This window comes from Macrobrachium nipponense, chromosome 3 (assembly GCF_015104395.2).
Source record: "Macrobrachium nipponense isolate FS-2020 chromosome 3, ASM1510439v2, whole genome shotgun sequence".
Lineage (NCBI taxonomy): Eukaryota > Metazoa > Arthropoda > Malacostraca > Decapoda > Palaemonidae > Macrobrachium > Macrobrachium nipponense.
Genome location: NC_087202.1, coordinates 136462506 through 136475005, shown reverse-complemented (window position 1 = coordinate 136475005; position 12500 = coordinate 136462506). Strand labels below are relative to the sequence as shown.

Sequence of the window (12500 nt, the reverse complement as noted above, 5' to 3'; positions counted from 1 at the left end):
CATGAGTTTGACACCCCTGCTGTAGCCAGTCCCACACCACGTGGCTGTTGTGGATGGGTCTCTGGTCATGGACCAACTGTAATACACCAGGAGCAGGAAACTGCTATAGCCCGAACTGTTGGAAGGAACACTTCCTCAAGGATTTTGATGTATTTCTCTCCCGTGAAGCGGCCATCGATCTTGACAAGCTCACCAGGACCATATGCCCACATCCATCCCCAGAAAGATACTGCCACTCTGCCACTCATTGCTCGGTGATGTATGTGATTCTCCTGATAGTACGTGTTAGGCCGCCGCCAGCAATGCCTAACTCGGGCTGCCACGGACTGAAACACCTTTCCATCAGTAAAGATGACAATTCTCCAGTAATTTTCCTCATGCGGAAGATGTTTCAGAGCAAACCCAAGGCGACATTTCTTGTGTGCAGGAGTGAGCCATCCTTTGTATGCTGGGATATGACTGTGAATCCTGGCTTCATGGAGTCTGCATCTCAAGGTCATGGGATTGCAATTTAACCCCAAATGTTCAGTATGTTGTGCAGATGTCCTCATAGAATGCATTTCAGCAGCTGCTACAATCAGGGCATCTATCCTGGGCGAGGTTGCACGTGGCCTCCCACATCGAGGCTTCGTTTTCACAGAACCCTCCTCCTCCCACCAGCGGATCCATTTCCTTACCATTTTGACGCTTTTCCCAATTTGATGAGCAATGTTCGCCACTGTTGCTACACTCTCCCACAATCCGATTATTCTTCCTCGTTCAGCAATCACCTCCTGGTGAATCTGAGTGTCCCTCAGGCATAGCTGTTATGGTAGCGCAATACATATCTCATTTACTACAAGTCTTTATATTCAAATATATGTCAAAAATTTCAACACTTCATTATATCAAATATTAGTACGCTGGATTAAGAGCATCAGACAGACAGGGATAATTATATTTTTGCAGCAACCGACGAACACTTAAATTGACAAATTTTAACCTCATGACTTTTGGAAAGAAACTACTCTTTTGGATACCATTTTTTAATTGTTAATTATTATGCCATAGTAAAAGGTGGTGGTTAAAATGGAGCCTTCTTCACATTCCTCACTCACTATGAAATAGGGCCTACCTTAGGTCAAAATATAATAATCCAATCCAGTGCAATCTAAGAAATCATAAGCTCATTTGCACTACCAAGTATCAAAGAGTTAAGCCTATTCCATCGTAATTCTGACAAAAACTAACGATTCGTTTAGATAAAAAAGTAAATGTTTATGAATCAAACTGCAAGATTAAATCCAAAATATAAGGATTTTAGGGAATAACTGAAAAAGCATGGTTGAAAACAGGAAAAATATACTAGGTAAAGCATATGACACAACAGACTACAACAAACATTATGTGGCCAGGCTTGCGGGCACGAGGAGGACCGAGCTGAGGAATGGCTGGTAGATTGGGGGGGCCACTGGACGTTCACTGGTGCTGATAAAGGACACGGCAAGGCTTGCTGGCACGAGGAGGACCGAGCTGAGGAACGGCTGGTGGTTTGGGGGGGTTACCGGACGTTCGCTGGTGCTGGAAGAGGATGCAGCAAGGCTCGCGGGCATGAGGAGGACCAAGCTGAGGAACGGCTGGTGGTTTGGGAGGGCCACCGGACGTTCCCTGGTGCTAGAACAGGATGCAGCAAGGCTTGCAGGCACGAGGAGGACCGAGCTGAGGAACGGCTGGTGGTTTGGGGGGGCCACCGGACGTTCCCTGGTGCTGAAACAGGACGCAGCAAGGCTTGTGGGCACAAGGAGGACCGAGCTGAGGAATGGCTGGTGGTTTTGGGGGGCCACCAGTGCTGAGGAATTGCTGTTGGTTTGGGAGGGCCACCGTATGTTTGCTGGTGCTGGAACAAGATGCAGCAAGGCTTGCGGGCACAAGTAGGACAGATCAGAGGAACGGCTGGTGGTTTGGGGGGGGCCACCAGTGCTGAGGAATGACTGGTGGTTTGGGGGGGCCACCGGACATTCCCTGGTGCTGGAACAGGACGCAGCAAGGCTTGCGGGCATGAGGAGGACCGAGCTGAGGAACGACTGGTGGTTTGGGGGGGCCACCAGACATTTGCTGGTGCTGGCCCCACCAGATGTTCATTGGTGCGGAAAAGGACGCGGCAAGGCTTGTGGGCACGAGGAGGACTGAGCTGAGGAACAGCTGGTGGTTTTGGGGGGCCACCGGACGTTCGCTGGTGCTGGAAAAGGACGCAGCAAGGCTTGCGGGCACGAGGAGGACTGAGCTGAGGAACGTTTGGTGGTTTGGGCGGGGGCGCCACCGGACGTTCCCTGGTGATGGAACAGGACGTGGCAAGGCTTGTGAGCATGAGGAGGACTGAGCTGAGGAATGGTTGGTGGTTTGGGGGGGCCACCATATGTTTGCTGGTGCTGGAACACAAGCACGCAATGTTTGCGGGACACGAGAAGGACCGAGCTGAGGAACGGCAGGTGGTTTGCGGGGGGGGGCCACCAGCGCTGACGAACGGCTGGTGGTTTGGGGGGTTACCTGACGTTCGCTGGTGCTGGAAGAGGACGCAGCAAGGCTCGCGGGCATGAGGAGGACCAAGCTGAGGAACGGCTGGTGGTTGGGAGGGCCACCATATGTTTGCTGGTGCTGGAACAAGACACAGCAATGTTTGCGGGCACAAGAAGGACCGAGCTGAGGAACGGCTGGTGGTTTGGGGGGGCCACCAGTGCTGAGGAACGGCTGGTGTTTGGCGGCAGCCATTGGACATTTATTGGTGCGGGAACAGGACTCGCAAATTTGTTTGCGGGCACGAGGAGGACTGAGCTGAGGAACGGCAGGTGGTTTGTGGGGGGGGGGGGGGGGTGGGGGGGGTGGGGGGGGGGGGGCACCATCGCTGACGAACGGCTGGTGGTTTGGGGGGTCACCAGGCGTTCAACTGGTGCTGGAACAGAACATGGCAAGGCTTGCGGGCATGAAGAGGACTGAGCTGAGGAACAGCAGGTGGTTTTGGGGGAGCTACCAGCGCTGAGTAATGGCTGGTGGTTTGGGGGGCCACCGGACGTTCACTGGTGCTGGAACAGGACGCTGCAAGGTTTGCGGGCACGAGAAGATATATGCGTTATGAAAGTATCAGCATATAATATACCTCCCCCCAGTAGATTGGTTATCATTGTATTGAATCCAACGATTCGCAACGGGATAAATAATCAGCAACTACATTGTTTTTGCCACTAATGCGCTGCACTCATAAGTTATACTGTTGCAAGCACAAAGACCACCTTGTCAGTCTTTGGTTATGATTTTTTGCTGGATAAATGATAGTGGATTGTGATCAGACAACACTAAAATTTCTTCATTCCTAGGTCTGTTCACATACACTTCAAATTTTTTCAGTGCTGTGATAAGGCTAAAGTTTCCTTCTCAATTGTTGAGTATACTTCCTGATGTTTTTTCAGTTTTGAAGACATGAAGCACACAGGATGGTGGATATTATTTTCATCTTCTTGAAGTAGAACAACTCCAATGTCACAGTCAGAAGCATCAACTTGTATCACAAATTTCTTGTTGAAGTCTGGAGCTTGAAGTACTGGTCTTGAAGTTAAAATGGCTTTTACCTTCTCAAAGGATTCTTGACACTCTGGAGTCCAAACAAACTTAGCTTTGGGACTAGTTAAGTCTGTCAAGGGAGCTACTACTGCTGAAAAATTTAGGCAGAAACGAAGATAGAATCCAGCCATGCCCAAAAATCTCTGTAACTGTTTCCTAGTACTAGGTGGGGTAGCCTTACGGATACCTAAAAGCATCAGAAAAACTATGCAACTATTGAAAAGGAAACATTAGCCTTAATCACAGCATTGAAAATGTTTGAAGTGTATATGAACAGACCAATGAATGAAGAAGTTTAGTTTTAGTGTTGTCTGATCATGATCCCCCCCTGTCATTTATACAGCGGATGAAAAATCAAAATCATAATCAAAGACTGACCAGGTGGTCTTTGTGCTTGCAACCGTATAATTTAAAGGTTGAGCACATATCTGGTAAAAAAAAATGTAGTTGCCAATTATTTATCCCATTGTAAATTGTTGGATTCAACCCTGGGATAACTAATCTTCTCGGGGGAGGAATCTTATAATGTAAGTTTTGTAATGCAATTGTGGTTTTGGTAACACAATTAATCCCCCTGAGAAATTGTGTATAATGTTGTGAAATGTATATTTTTGTGTTCAGATTCCCATATTTAAAAGGGAACATGTTTAAGTAGAGTAACATTTCATTTTGAAACGTACATAAGACAGAGAGAAAGAGTCGGAATGTATAAGCCTCAAGAGAAGGTTGTTATTCACAACTCGAGAATGCTTTAGCCAGCTAATTTTTCATCATCCTAAGCAGTCCCGTGACAAACACAGGGGAGCTATTTATCCACCTATGCAAACGAATGTGTGGGACCTCCCAAATATGGCATCAGGTCTTTCAAGAATCTCCCCTACAACAATATCGTTTCATGTTTACTTGCAGTAATTAAAGATTCTATTGCTTGGAAACCATTTAATATCCCTAATAAATTAACTCTTATCTCTTTCAATCTGCCAAAAGAGGACTTATCGACCCATAAGTAGTTCATTGTGAATTGGAAAATTCCATAACATAACTGAGATGACGTCTTGAAGACATTGCTCAACCGTCTTGATGAGGGGCCCTTTCACCCACCAAATCCAGCCATAGAACATTCATTCTTTTTTCAGACTTGGCTGTGTGTGATAGGCAGTGGCTCTCTCTCTCTCTCTCTCTCTCTCTCTCTCTCTCTCTCTCTCTCTCTCTCTCTCTCGACTGTTTCATTACCATAATGTAACTCAGGATTTTTGTATAAATTGGTCACTTGATATTACTAGCTCTGTGTAATTTCTTAGTAACGTATGTGTTGTTAGGGGAACCTGAGCGAGGTGTTATTATTAATATTTTTGTGAAGGCGCCCACGAAAGTGTTGAAGATGTTGAAGATTGTAACTGGCCTTTCTTTTTGAGTGAGAAGTTGCAACTGTATTGGAAGGTAATTTACAAATATTTTGAAGTGCACTTCAGGGTTTTTATTTTACAGTGTATGGATAAAATTAATGTTTTTATGCAATTTTTCTTTGGTTTTGTTCTTTTGACATGTCCATTTTATATGCTTAATGTTTTTACTGTCAATGCTTTTATTGTTTCATATTATTGCGTTTTTGCATTCTCTTCATTTTGCTTAAATAGTTTGAATAATTTTGATTATATAATTGTTTTAATCTAACACTTGTGAATTAATTTGCATTTAATTAAATTTCATTTCAAATTTAATTATTGCTTTATAAATTGAATTAATTAATTTTCTTGATAAACTTTGATTTAATTTTGTTTAATAATTAATTCAAGAATTGAGTAAACTTTTGTTTTCAAGTAATAACAATTTCCCTGAGATTGTAAATTTTATTATAAATTTTAAATTTAGAAATAAATTTTTGTATTTAAAATTTTTGTGAGTTTCATTTACTACCAGTATAATATATTTTATTTTGTTTGGGTAGAAATATAGAGTGGTAATTGTGCTGTTTTCCTCAAATGAATCAGAACCAGGGAAATACGTAGATTAAAATTTTTGAAGGAGTGATGTCCTTTAATTAAGATTACCTCACATCTATTCTAATGAACTTAGACTGATTGTTTTCTTGATTGTTAAGTTCTATAAGGGATCACTGTTACCTTTAGAGTACTTAGTCATTTAGTATTTGTGATGAAGGGTCAGGTGTCTGGCTGTAGTGAGGTAATCAATAACCAAGTACTTGATTAAACTGTGCCCCAAGTATAAAAGGAGTCCCAGACCCAGGAATAAAAGTCTTTTGCTCTAACAAGTACAAATGGTGAGGGTAGTAATAGAGCGGCAGCCCAGACCACTGAGATACAACAAACGAGATACTGACTGTAACCGTAAACTGTGAAACTGACCTTTTGCCGGAAATATATGGGTGGCTTACTTAACCAGCACCACTAATTGCTTGTTAGATTTTGGGTCTAAATCCAGTATATGAGATACCAAATGAAACTAATATATAATATATTTGCAGACTCTACTGATTATAGAATGACAGGTGATAGACATTCTGGAGGGTGGATTTCCCCTAAGATCCAACTTAGGAGATACTGAGTAAAATTTACACTACAATAGCACTGCACATCCTAGAATACTGTGGTGGTAATGACAGACATTTTAGTGGGTGGTTTCCCCCTGATAGACACCCCACAACAAGTGGGGAGGGGGAGACAGGATTTGCATTCAACATTGGAGATACCAAGTAAAATTTGTACTACAATTGCACTGCACATCCTAGAGTATTGTGGTGGTATTGACAGACATTTTATTGGGTGTTACCCCCTGATCGAATGGGGAGGGGGAGGCGGAGGCAGGATTTGCATCCAACATGGAGATACCAAGACAAATTTGTACTACAATAGAGTACTGTACATCCTGGAGTATTGCAGTGGCAATGACAGACATTTTAGTGGGTGGTTAACCCCTGACAGACACCCCACAACGAGTAGGGAGGGGAGGGGGGAGGGGGAGACATCTCATCCAACATCGGAGATACCAAGTAAAATTTGTACTACAATAGCTCTTCATATCCTAGAACGCTGTAATGGTAATGCCAGACATTTTATCGGGTGGTTTCCCCCTGACAGACATAACCTACGATTGGAGGGGAGAGATGGGACACCTTGAAATTATTCAAAATCTATCATAGGAAGTATTAATATTAGAAATCTGGTAATTATCTGAAATTCGTAAACCTTATAAAATGTAAAAGGCAAGAAATTCAAGAAATATTGGGATTTTTCAGGATAAGAATTACTGCTGGAGTTATTTTTTTAAATTCCTATTGAAGTATGGGATATTTCACTTCATTAATTCCATCACATCTATATAAAAAAAAACTATGTATGAGACCTACTAGGCTGGTCTACTTTCTACAGTTTCACACACACAAAAAACGTGTATATATATATATATATATATATATATATATATAGATATATCATATACCGGTTTTGTGTGTGTGAAAACTGTAGAAAGTAGACAGGCCTAGTAGGTCTCAGACATAGTTTTTTTTTATATAGATGTGATGGGCATTAATGAAAGTGAAATATTAATGACGTATGGGATATTTCACTCATTAATTCCATCACATCTATATAAAAAAAAATATGTATGGAGGACCTGCTAGGCCTGGTCTACTGTCTACAGTTTCACACACACAAAACGTGTATTATATATATTATATATATATATATATATAATATATATAGTTAATATATATATTCATAATATACACGTTTTTGTTGTGTGTGAAACGTAGAAAGTAGACCAGCGCCTAGTAGGTCTCATACATAGTTTTTTTTATATAGATGTGATGGAAATTAAGAAGGAAATATCCCATACTTCAATAGGAATTTTAAAAAATAACTCCAGCAGTAATTTTCTCTTATATATATATATATATATATATATATATTATATATATATATAGATATATATATATATATATATATATGTATACAAAGTATTGTGTTTGTTTCTGAATGGCAGGGGTCACAAGTGACAACAGCTACAAGTATGTGTTCTGAGCCAATTTTGAATAATTAAACCAGTATAGCCTGCGCTCTTCTACGGAATTCCTCGAAGAAATCCGAGACCCCCCAGGAACAGGCACTATCGCCTCTTTGGACGTAGAATCCCTTTTCACGAACGTTCCTGTCGACGAGACCATCAATATCATAATGGACCGCATCTACAGGGACCCCTCTACACCCCAGCTAAATATCCCAGAAGTATCTCGGCGGGCACTCCTCGAAATATGTACGAAGAAGGCCCCTTTCTCCACCCATAAAGGCCAGATGTTCCGGCAAAAGGACGGAGTCCCCATGGGTTCCCCTCTCGGTGTCCTATTCGCCAACTTTTATATGGGTACTGTGGAAGAGAGAGTTTTCTCCAATATTAAAAAACCCCGCAAATACGTAAGATATATTGACGATATCTTTGTACAAGCCGAGAATGAGGAAGAGGTTGAAGCTGTCCGGCGCATGTTCCAGCAGTGCAGATCGCTGAAATATACCGTAGAATTCAGCAACGAAGGCCAGCTCCCCTTTCTCGACGTCCTCGTCTCCAAGACCGACGATAGTCTAAAAACTTTGGTATATACAAAAAAAAAAAAAAAAATTTAGGGACTTTGGTGGATTGGTGACAGCGAATTGTCCGCACGTTTTCAAGAACACCACAGAGGGCCCTCACGCACTGTTCTTCCTGCGGACACTCAACAAATAAGAACTCGACCGAGTCACTCAGGTGCTCGTTAATAACGGGTATCCGAATCGACTTAGAATAATAAAGAAGTCCGAACATCGCTGGGATCGGTGGTACAGCGAGAGTGAGAGACCGCAGCCCTACCCCCATGAGACGATCAAGCTGTTTTACAAAGCCAGAATGCACGCACGTCACCGTGAGGCCGAGGATGCATTAAGAAAAATAATCAGAGAGAATGTGACCCCCACCGAAGTCGACAAAGAACTCGAACTCGTGATTTATTACCAAAATCGACGTACCCGCGACCTTATCATGAAGAACAACCCGACCCTCCTTGCAAGAGACCTCTTGAAACAGTCAAATGTAGTCTACCAATTCTTATGCCCCGTCCATGGATGTCCCGGCTCTTACGTTGGTATGACTTCTATGAAACTGTCCAGAGGATTTCTTGCCACGCACATGCTACTGACATGCTACTATATATTGAGTAGATTATGACAGCATCTACAGTCTGCTCCGATCCACTGCCGTGATCATGCTCGGATGATACCGAGAGAAACGTTGGCCACTAGATGTACTTATGTTTTAATCTATTTGTTCTTTTGCCGTGACAAATAAATAAATTTTAAGCAATATCCCCGAAATTGACTCCTCCTGATGAGTAATATCGGCGCAATACTCGCCAGTTGTAGTAGCAGAGAGAAAGCTAGTATTAGAAAAATAGAGAAGACTATTTACAAGTTGAATGCAGCTGATGCAGCAATATCTTTCTATAAGACTTGTTATTATTATTATTATTATTATTATTATTATTATTATTATTATTATTATTATTATTATTATTATTATTTGACCCAATTTCACAGAAAAAAATTACCTTACAAAAACAAGTCTAAGCACTCCAACCATTGTTGTCAAGGCCTAAGTATCTGCTCTTGGACCTAAGCAGCGTCAAGCATAAATGGTTTTTGTGTATATTACAGGACTTTATTTGCATACAGTAGCGAGACACTTACTAAACAGTAATGTAGTACAATCACTAAACTCTAACATTACACTCAGTAAGCACTCACACTTACATACATTCACTATACACATGCACACACTTAACATACACTCACACTCAATAACACTAAACACTCTGAATACCCAACACTCACTATACACTAAATGCTCACTAAACACTTAAAACGCTAAACTCGGTAAACACTCATTATACCCCAAACACTCGGTAAACATTCACTAAACACTCACTTAATCCTAAACATTAATTGAACACTAAACACTTACTAAACCCTAAGCACTCATTAAACACTAAATGCTTACCAAACCCTAAATACTTATTAAATACTAATGAAAATCAACTCATTAAAAACTCAATAACCACTTACACACTAAACATTTGCTAAACACTAACATTCACAAGACATTCTTCTAAACACTCACTGAGTACTTACTAAACATTCACCACGCACAAACAATCACAAAACTTTAACTGAACTTAAACACTCACTAAACATTCACAGAATACTTACACACTAAACATTCACTAAACCCTAAACACTCACTAAATACTTAGACACTAAATATTCACTAAACACTAACATTCACAAGACATTCACTAAGCGATCACTTAACATTAATAAAACATTCACTAAAACAATAAAGACAAAACATTCACTGAATACTTACACAATAAACATTCAATAACATTCACTAAACCCTAAAGACTCAGTAAACATTCACTGAATACTGACACATTAACAGTCACTAAACGCTTACTCACTAAACCCTAACAATTCACTAAACACTTACTCATTAAACATTAAAGATTAAAAAATTCACAATTGCACTAATTTTTCCTTTCTCTTGTTTTCTTTACATTAATGGTAGGTGATTATTTTTTTGGTCTAATTTGCTCTTATATTTATTCATAATCTCCTTGAGAGAATGGAAATGTTCGAAACAACTTGGTGCGTGGAGAGATTGTTTAAAAAACAGAGATCCTGTGTCCTTCCTCAGCCAGGTGTATTATATCTGACGAATTTTACACCAGCCGAAAAAAAAATGGACTATGGTAACAACAATATTCATTCCTAAAACTGATAATACAAAAATGTATCCATGATTTCATTAGTATGAAAGTCAGTTGAAACCAAAAGAAGGTAGTCCAGCTTCGATAAAACAAACCGAGTAAGCTATAGCGCAATTATTATGATCTGTACTCTGACCATAGCGTATATATTACACATGTATTACTATCTATTTAATGCGTGCGTATTACTCTTTTTAACAAATGTTATATACTTAGACATTTTACAGCAATAACTCTAATAATGATAAGAACTTACATGCTACTTTACAGTGCCAGACTTCCAGCCACTGCTACAATAATGTTCATCTCGTAAACAAAGCTAAAGCGAGTACTATAATTGAAGTCAGTTGCTTGCTTGACAAAATAATATTGTGGGCCTAAAGAGCCTGTTATTTATATGAAACAAATGATTAATATTTGTATTAAATGAATACATTGGATATAGAAAGGATAAAAATATTTATTAAATATATCACGATAATGTATAATAAGGGTCAACAGTAGCCTACTATACTAACCTAGACATTAATCATCAGGGTTTGCCCTTCCCCCTGCCCACCTGTTAGGGTGTGACTCTCAGGGGAAAGCCACCACTAAAATGTCTGGCATTACGTCACAGCATTCTAGGATATGAAGTGCAATTGTAGTACAAATTTTACTTGGTATCTCCAATGTTGGATGCAGATCCTGTCTCCCCCTCCCCCTACCCCTCCCCACTCGTTGTGGGGTGTCTGTCAGGGGGTAACTACCAACTAAAATGTTTGCCATTACCATCACAGCATTCTAGGATATGAAGTGCTATTGTAGTACAAATTTTACTTGGTATCTCCAATGTTGGATGCAGTTCCTGTCTCCCCCTCCCCCTACCCCTCCCCACTCGTTGTATGGTGTCTGTCAGGGGGTAACCACCAACTAAAATGTTTGTCATTACCATCACAGCGTTCTAGGATATGAAGTGCTATTGTAGTACTAATTTTACTTGATATCTCCAATGTTGGATGCAGATCCTGTCTCCCCCTCCCCCTCCCCAATCGTTGTCTGTCAGGGGGTTACCACCCACTGAAATGTCTGTTATTACCATCACAACATTCTAGGATATGAAGTGCTATTGTAATACAAATTTTACTTGGTATCTCCAATGTTGGATGCAGAGCCTGTGTCTCCCTCCCCCTCCCCACTCGTTGTGAGGTGTCTGTCAGGGGGTAACCACCCACTAAAATGTCTGTCATTACCACCGCAGTACACTAGGATGTGCAGTACTATTGTAGTACAAATTTGTCTTGGTATCTCCATGTTGGATGCAGATCCTGTCACCCCCTCCCCCTCCTCACTCGTAGTGAGGTGTCTGTCAGGGGGAAACCACCCACTAAAATGTCTGTCATTACCACCGCAGTACACTAGGGTGTGCAGTACTATTGTAGTACAAATTTGTCTTGGTATCTCCATGTTGGATGCAGATCCCATTTCCCCCTCCCCCTCCCCACTCATTGTGGGGTGTCTGTCAGGGGGTAAACACCCACTAAAATGTCTGTCAATTCCACCACAATACTCTAGGATGTGCAGTGCAATTGTAGTACAAATTTTACTTGGTATCTCCAAGGTTGAATGCAAATCCTGTCTCCCCCTCCCCACTCGTTGTGGGGTGTCTGTCAGGGGGAAACCACCCGCTAAAATGTCTGTCATTACCACCACAGTATTCTAGGATGTGCAGTGCTATTGTACTGTAAATTTTATGCGGTATCTCCTAAGTTGGATCTAGATCCAATTAACATCCCCCCCTTTTCAGTGCATCTGTCAGGGGGAACCCACCCTCCAGAATGTCTATCACTGGTCATTCTATAATCAGTAGAGTCTGCAGATATATTATATATTAGTTTCATCTGGTATCTCATATACTGGGTCTAGACCAAAAATCTAACAAGCAATAAGTAAGCCACCCATATATTTTCCGGCAGACGGTCAGTTTCACAGTTTACAAGTCTACTCCTAAATACCAATTAGGGGTTACTGTCATTATCTCGTTCGTTGTATCTCCAATGGTCCGGGTTTGAATGGGAATATAAGCAGATGCTGGCACTTTGGGTTAACAAGTATT

The 12500-nt window shown here is 41.2% G+C and overlaps 3 protein-coding genes across 3 annotated transcripts in view; 1 reads left to right on the top strand and 2 right to left on the bottom strand.

Moving 5' to 3' along the window:
* Positions 1–65: 65 nt before the first annotated feature.
* On the bottom strand, positions 66–680 carry LOC135222533 (uncharacterized). Its single transcript, XM_064260620.1, has one exon. The coding sequence runs from the start codon at positions 678–680 to the stop codon at positions 66–68; it is 615 nt and encodes a 204-aa protein (XP_064116690.1).
* Positions 681–1920: 1240 nt separating this feature from the next.
* LOC135222532 (uncharacterized) lies at positions 1921–2748 on the bottom strand. The gene has a single exon (XM_064260619.1). It carries the CDS (start codon positions 2746–2748, stop codon positions 1921–1923), a length of 828 nt encoding a protein of 275 aa, XP_064116689.1.
* Positions 2749–3019: 271 nt separating this feature from the next.
* The window catches only part of LOC135222531 (uncharacterized), a 17280-nt gene continuing 7799 nt past the window's right edge, over positions 3020–12500 (top strand). The window contains exons 1-2 of the mRNA XM_064260618.1: positions 3020–3079; positions 7659–8201. Coding sequence (XP_064116688.1) covers positions 3020–3079; positions 7659–8201 — 603 coding nt within the window. The remainder of the gene's footprint in view (positions 3080–7658; positions 8202–12500) is intronic.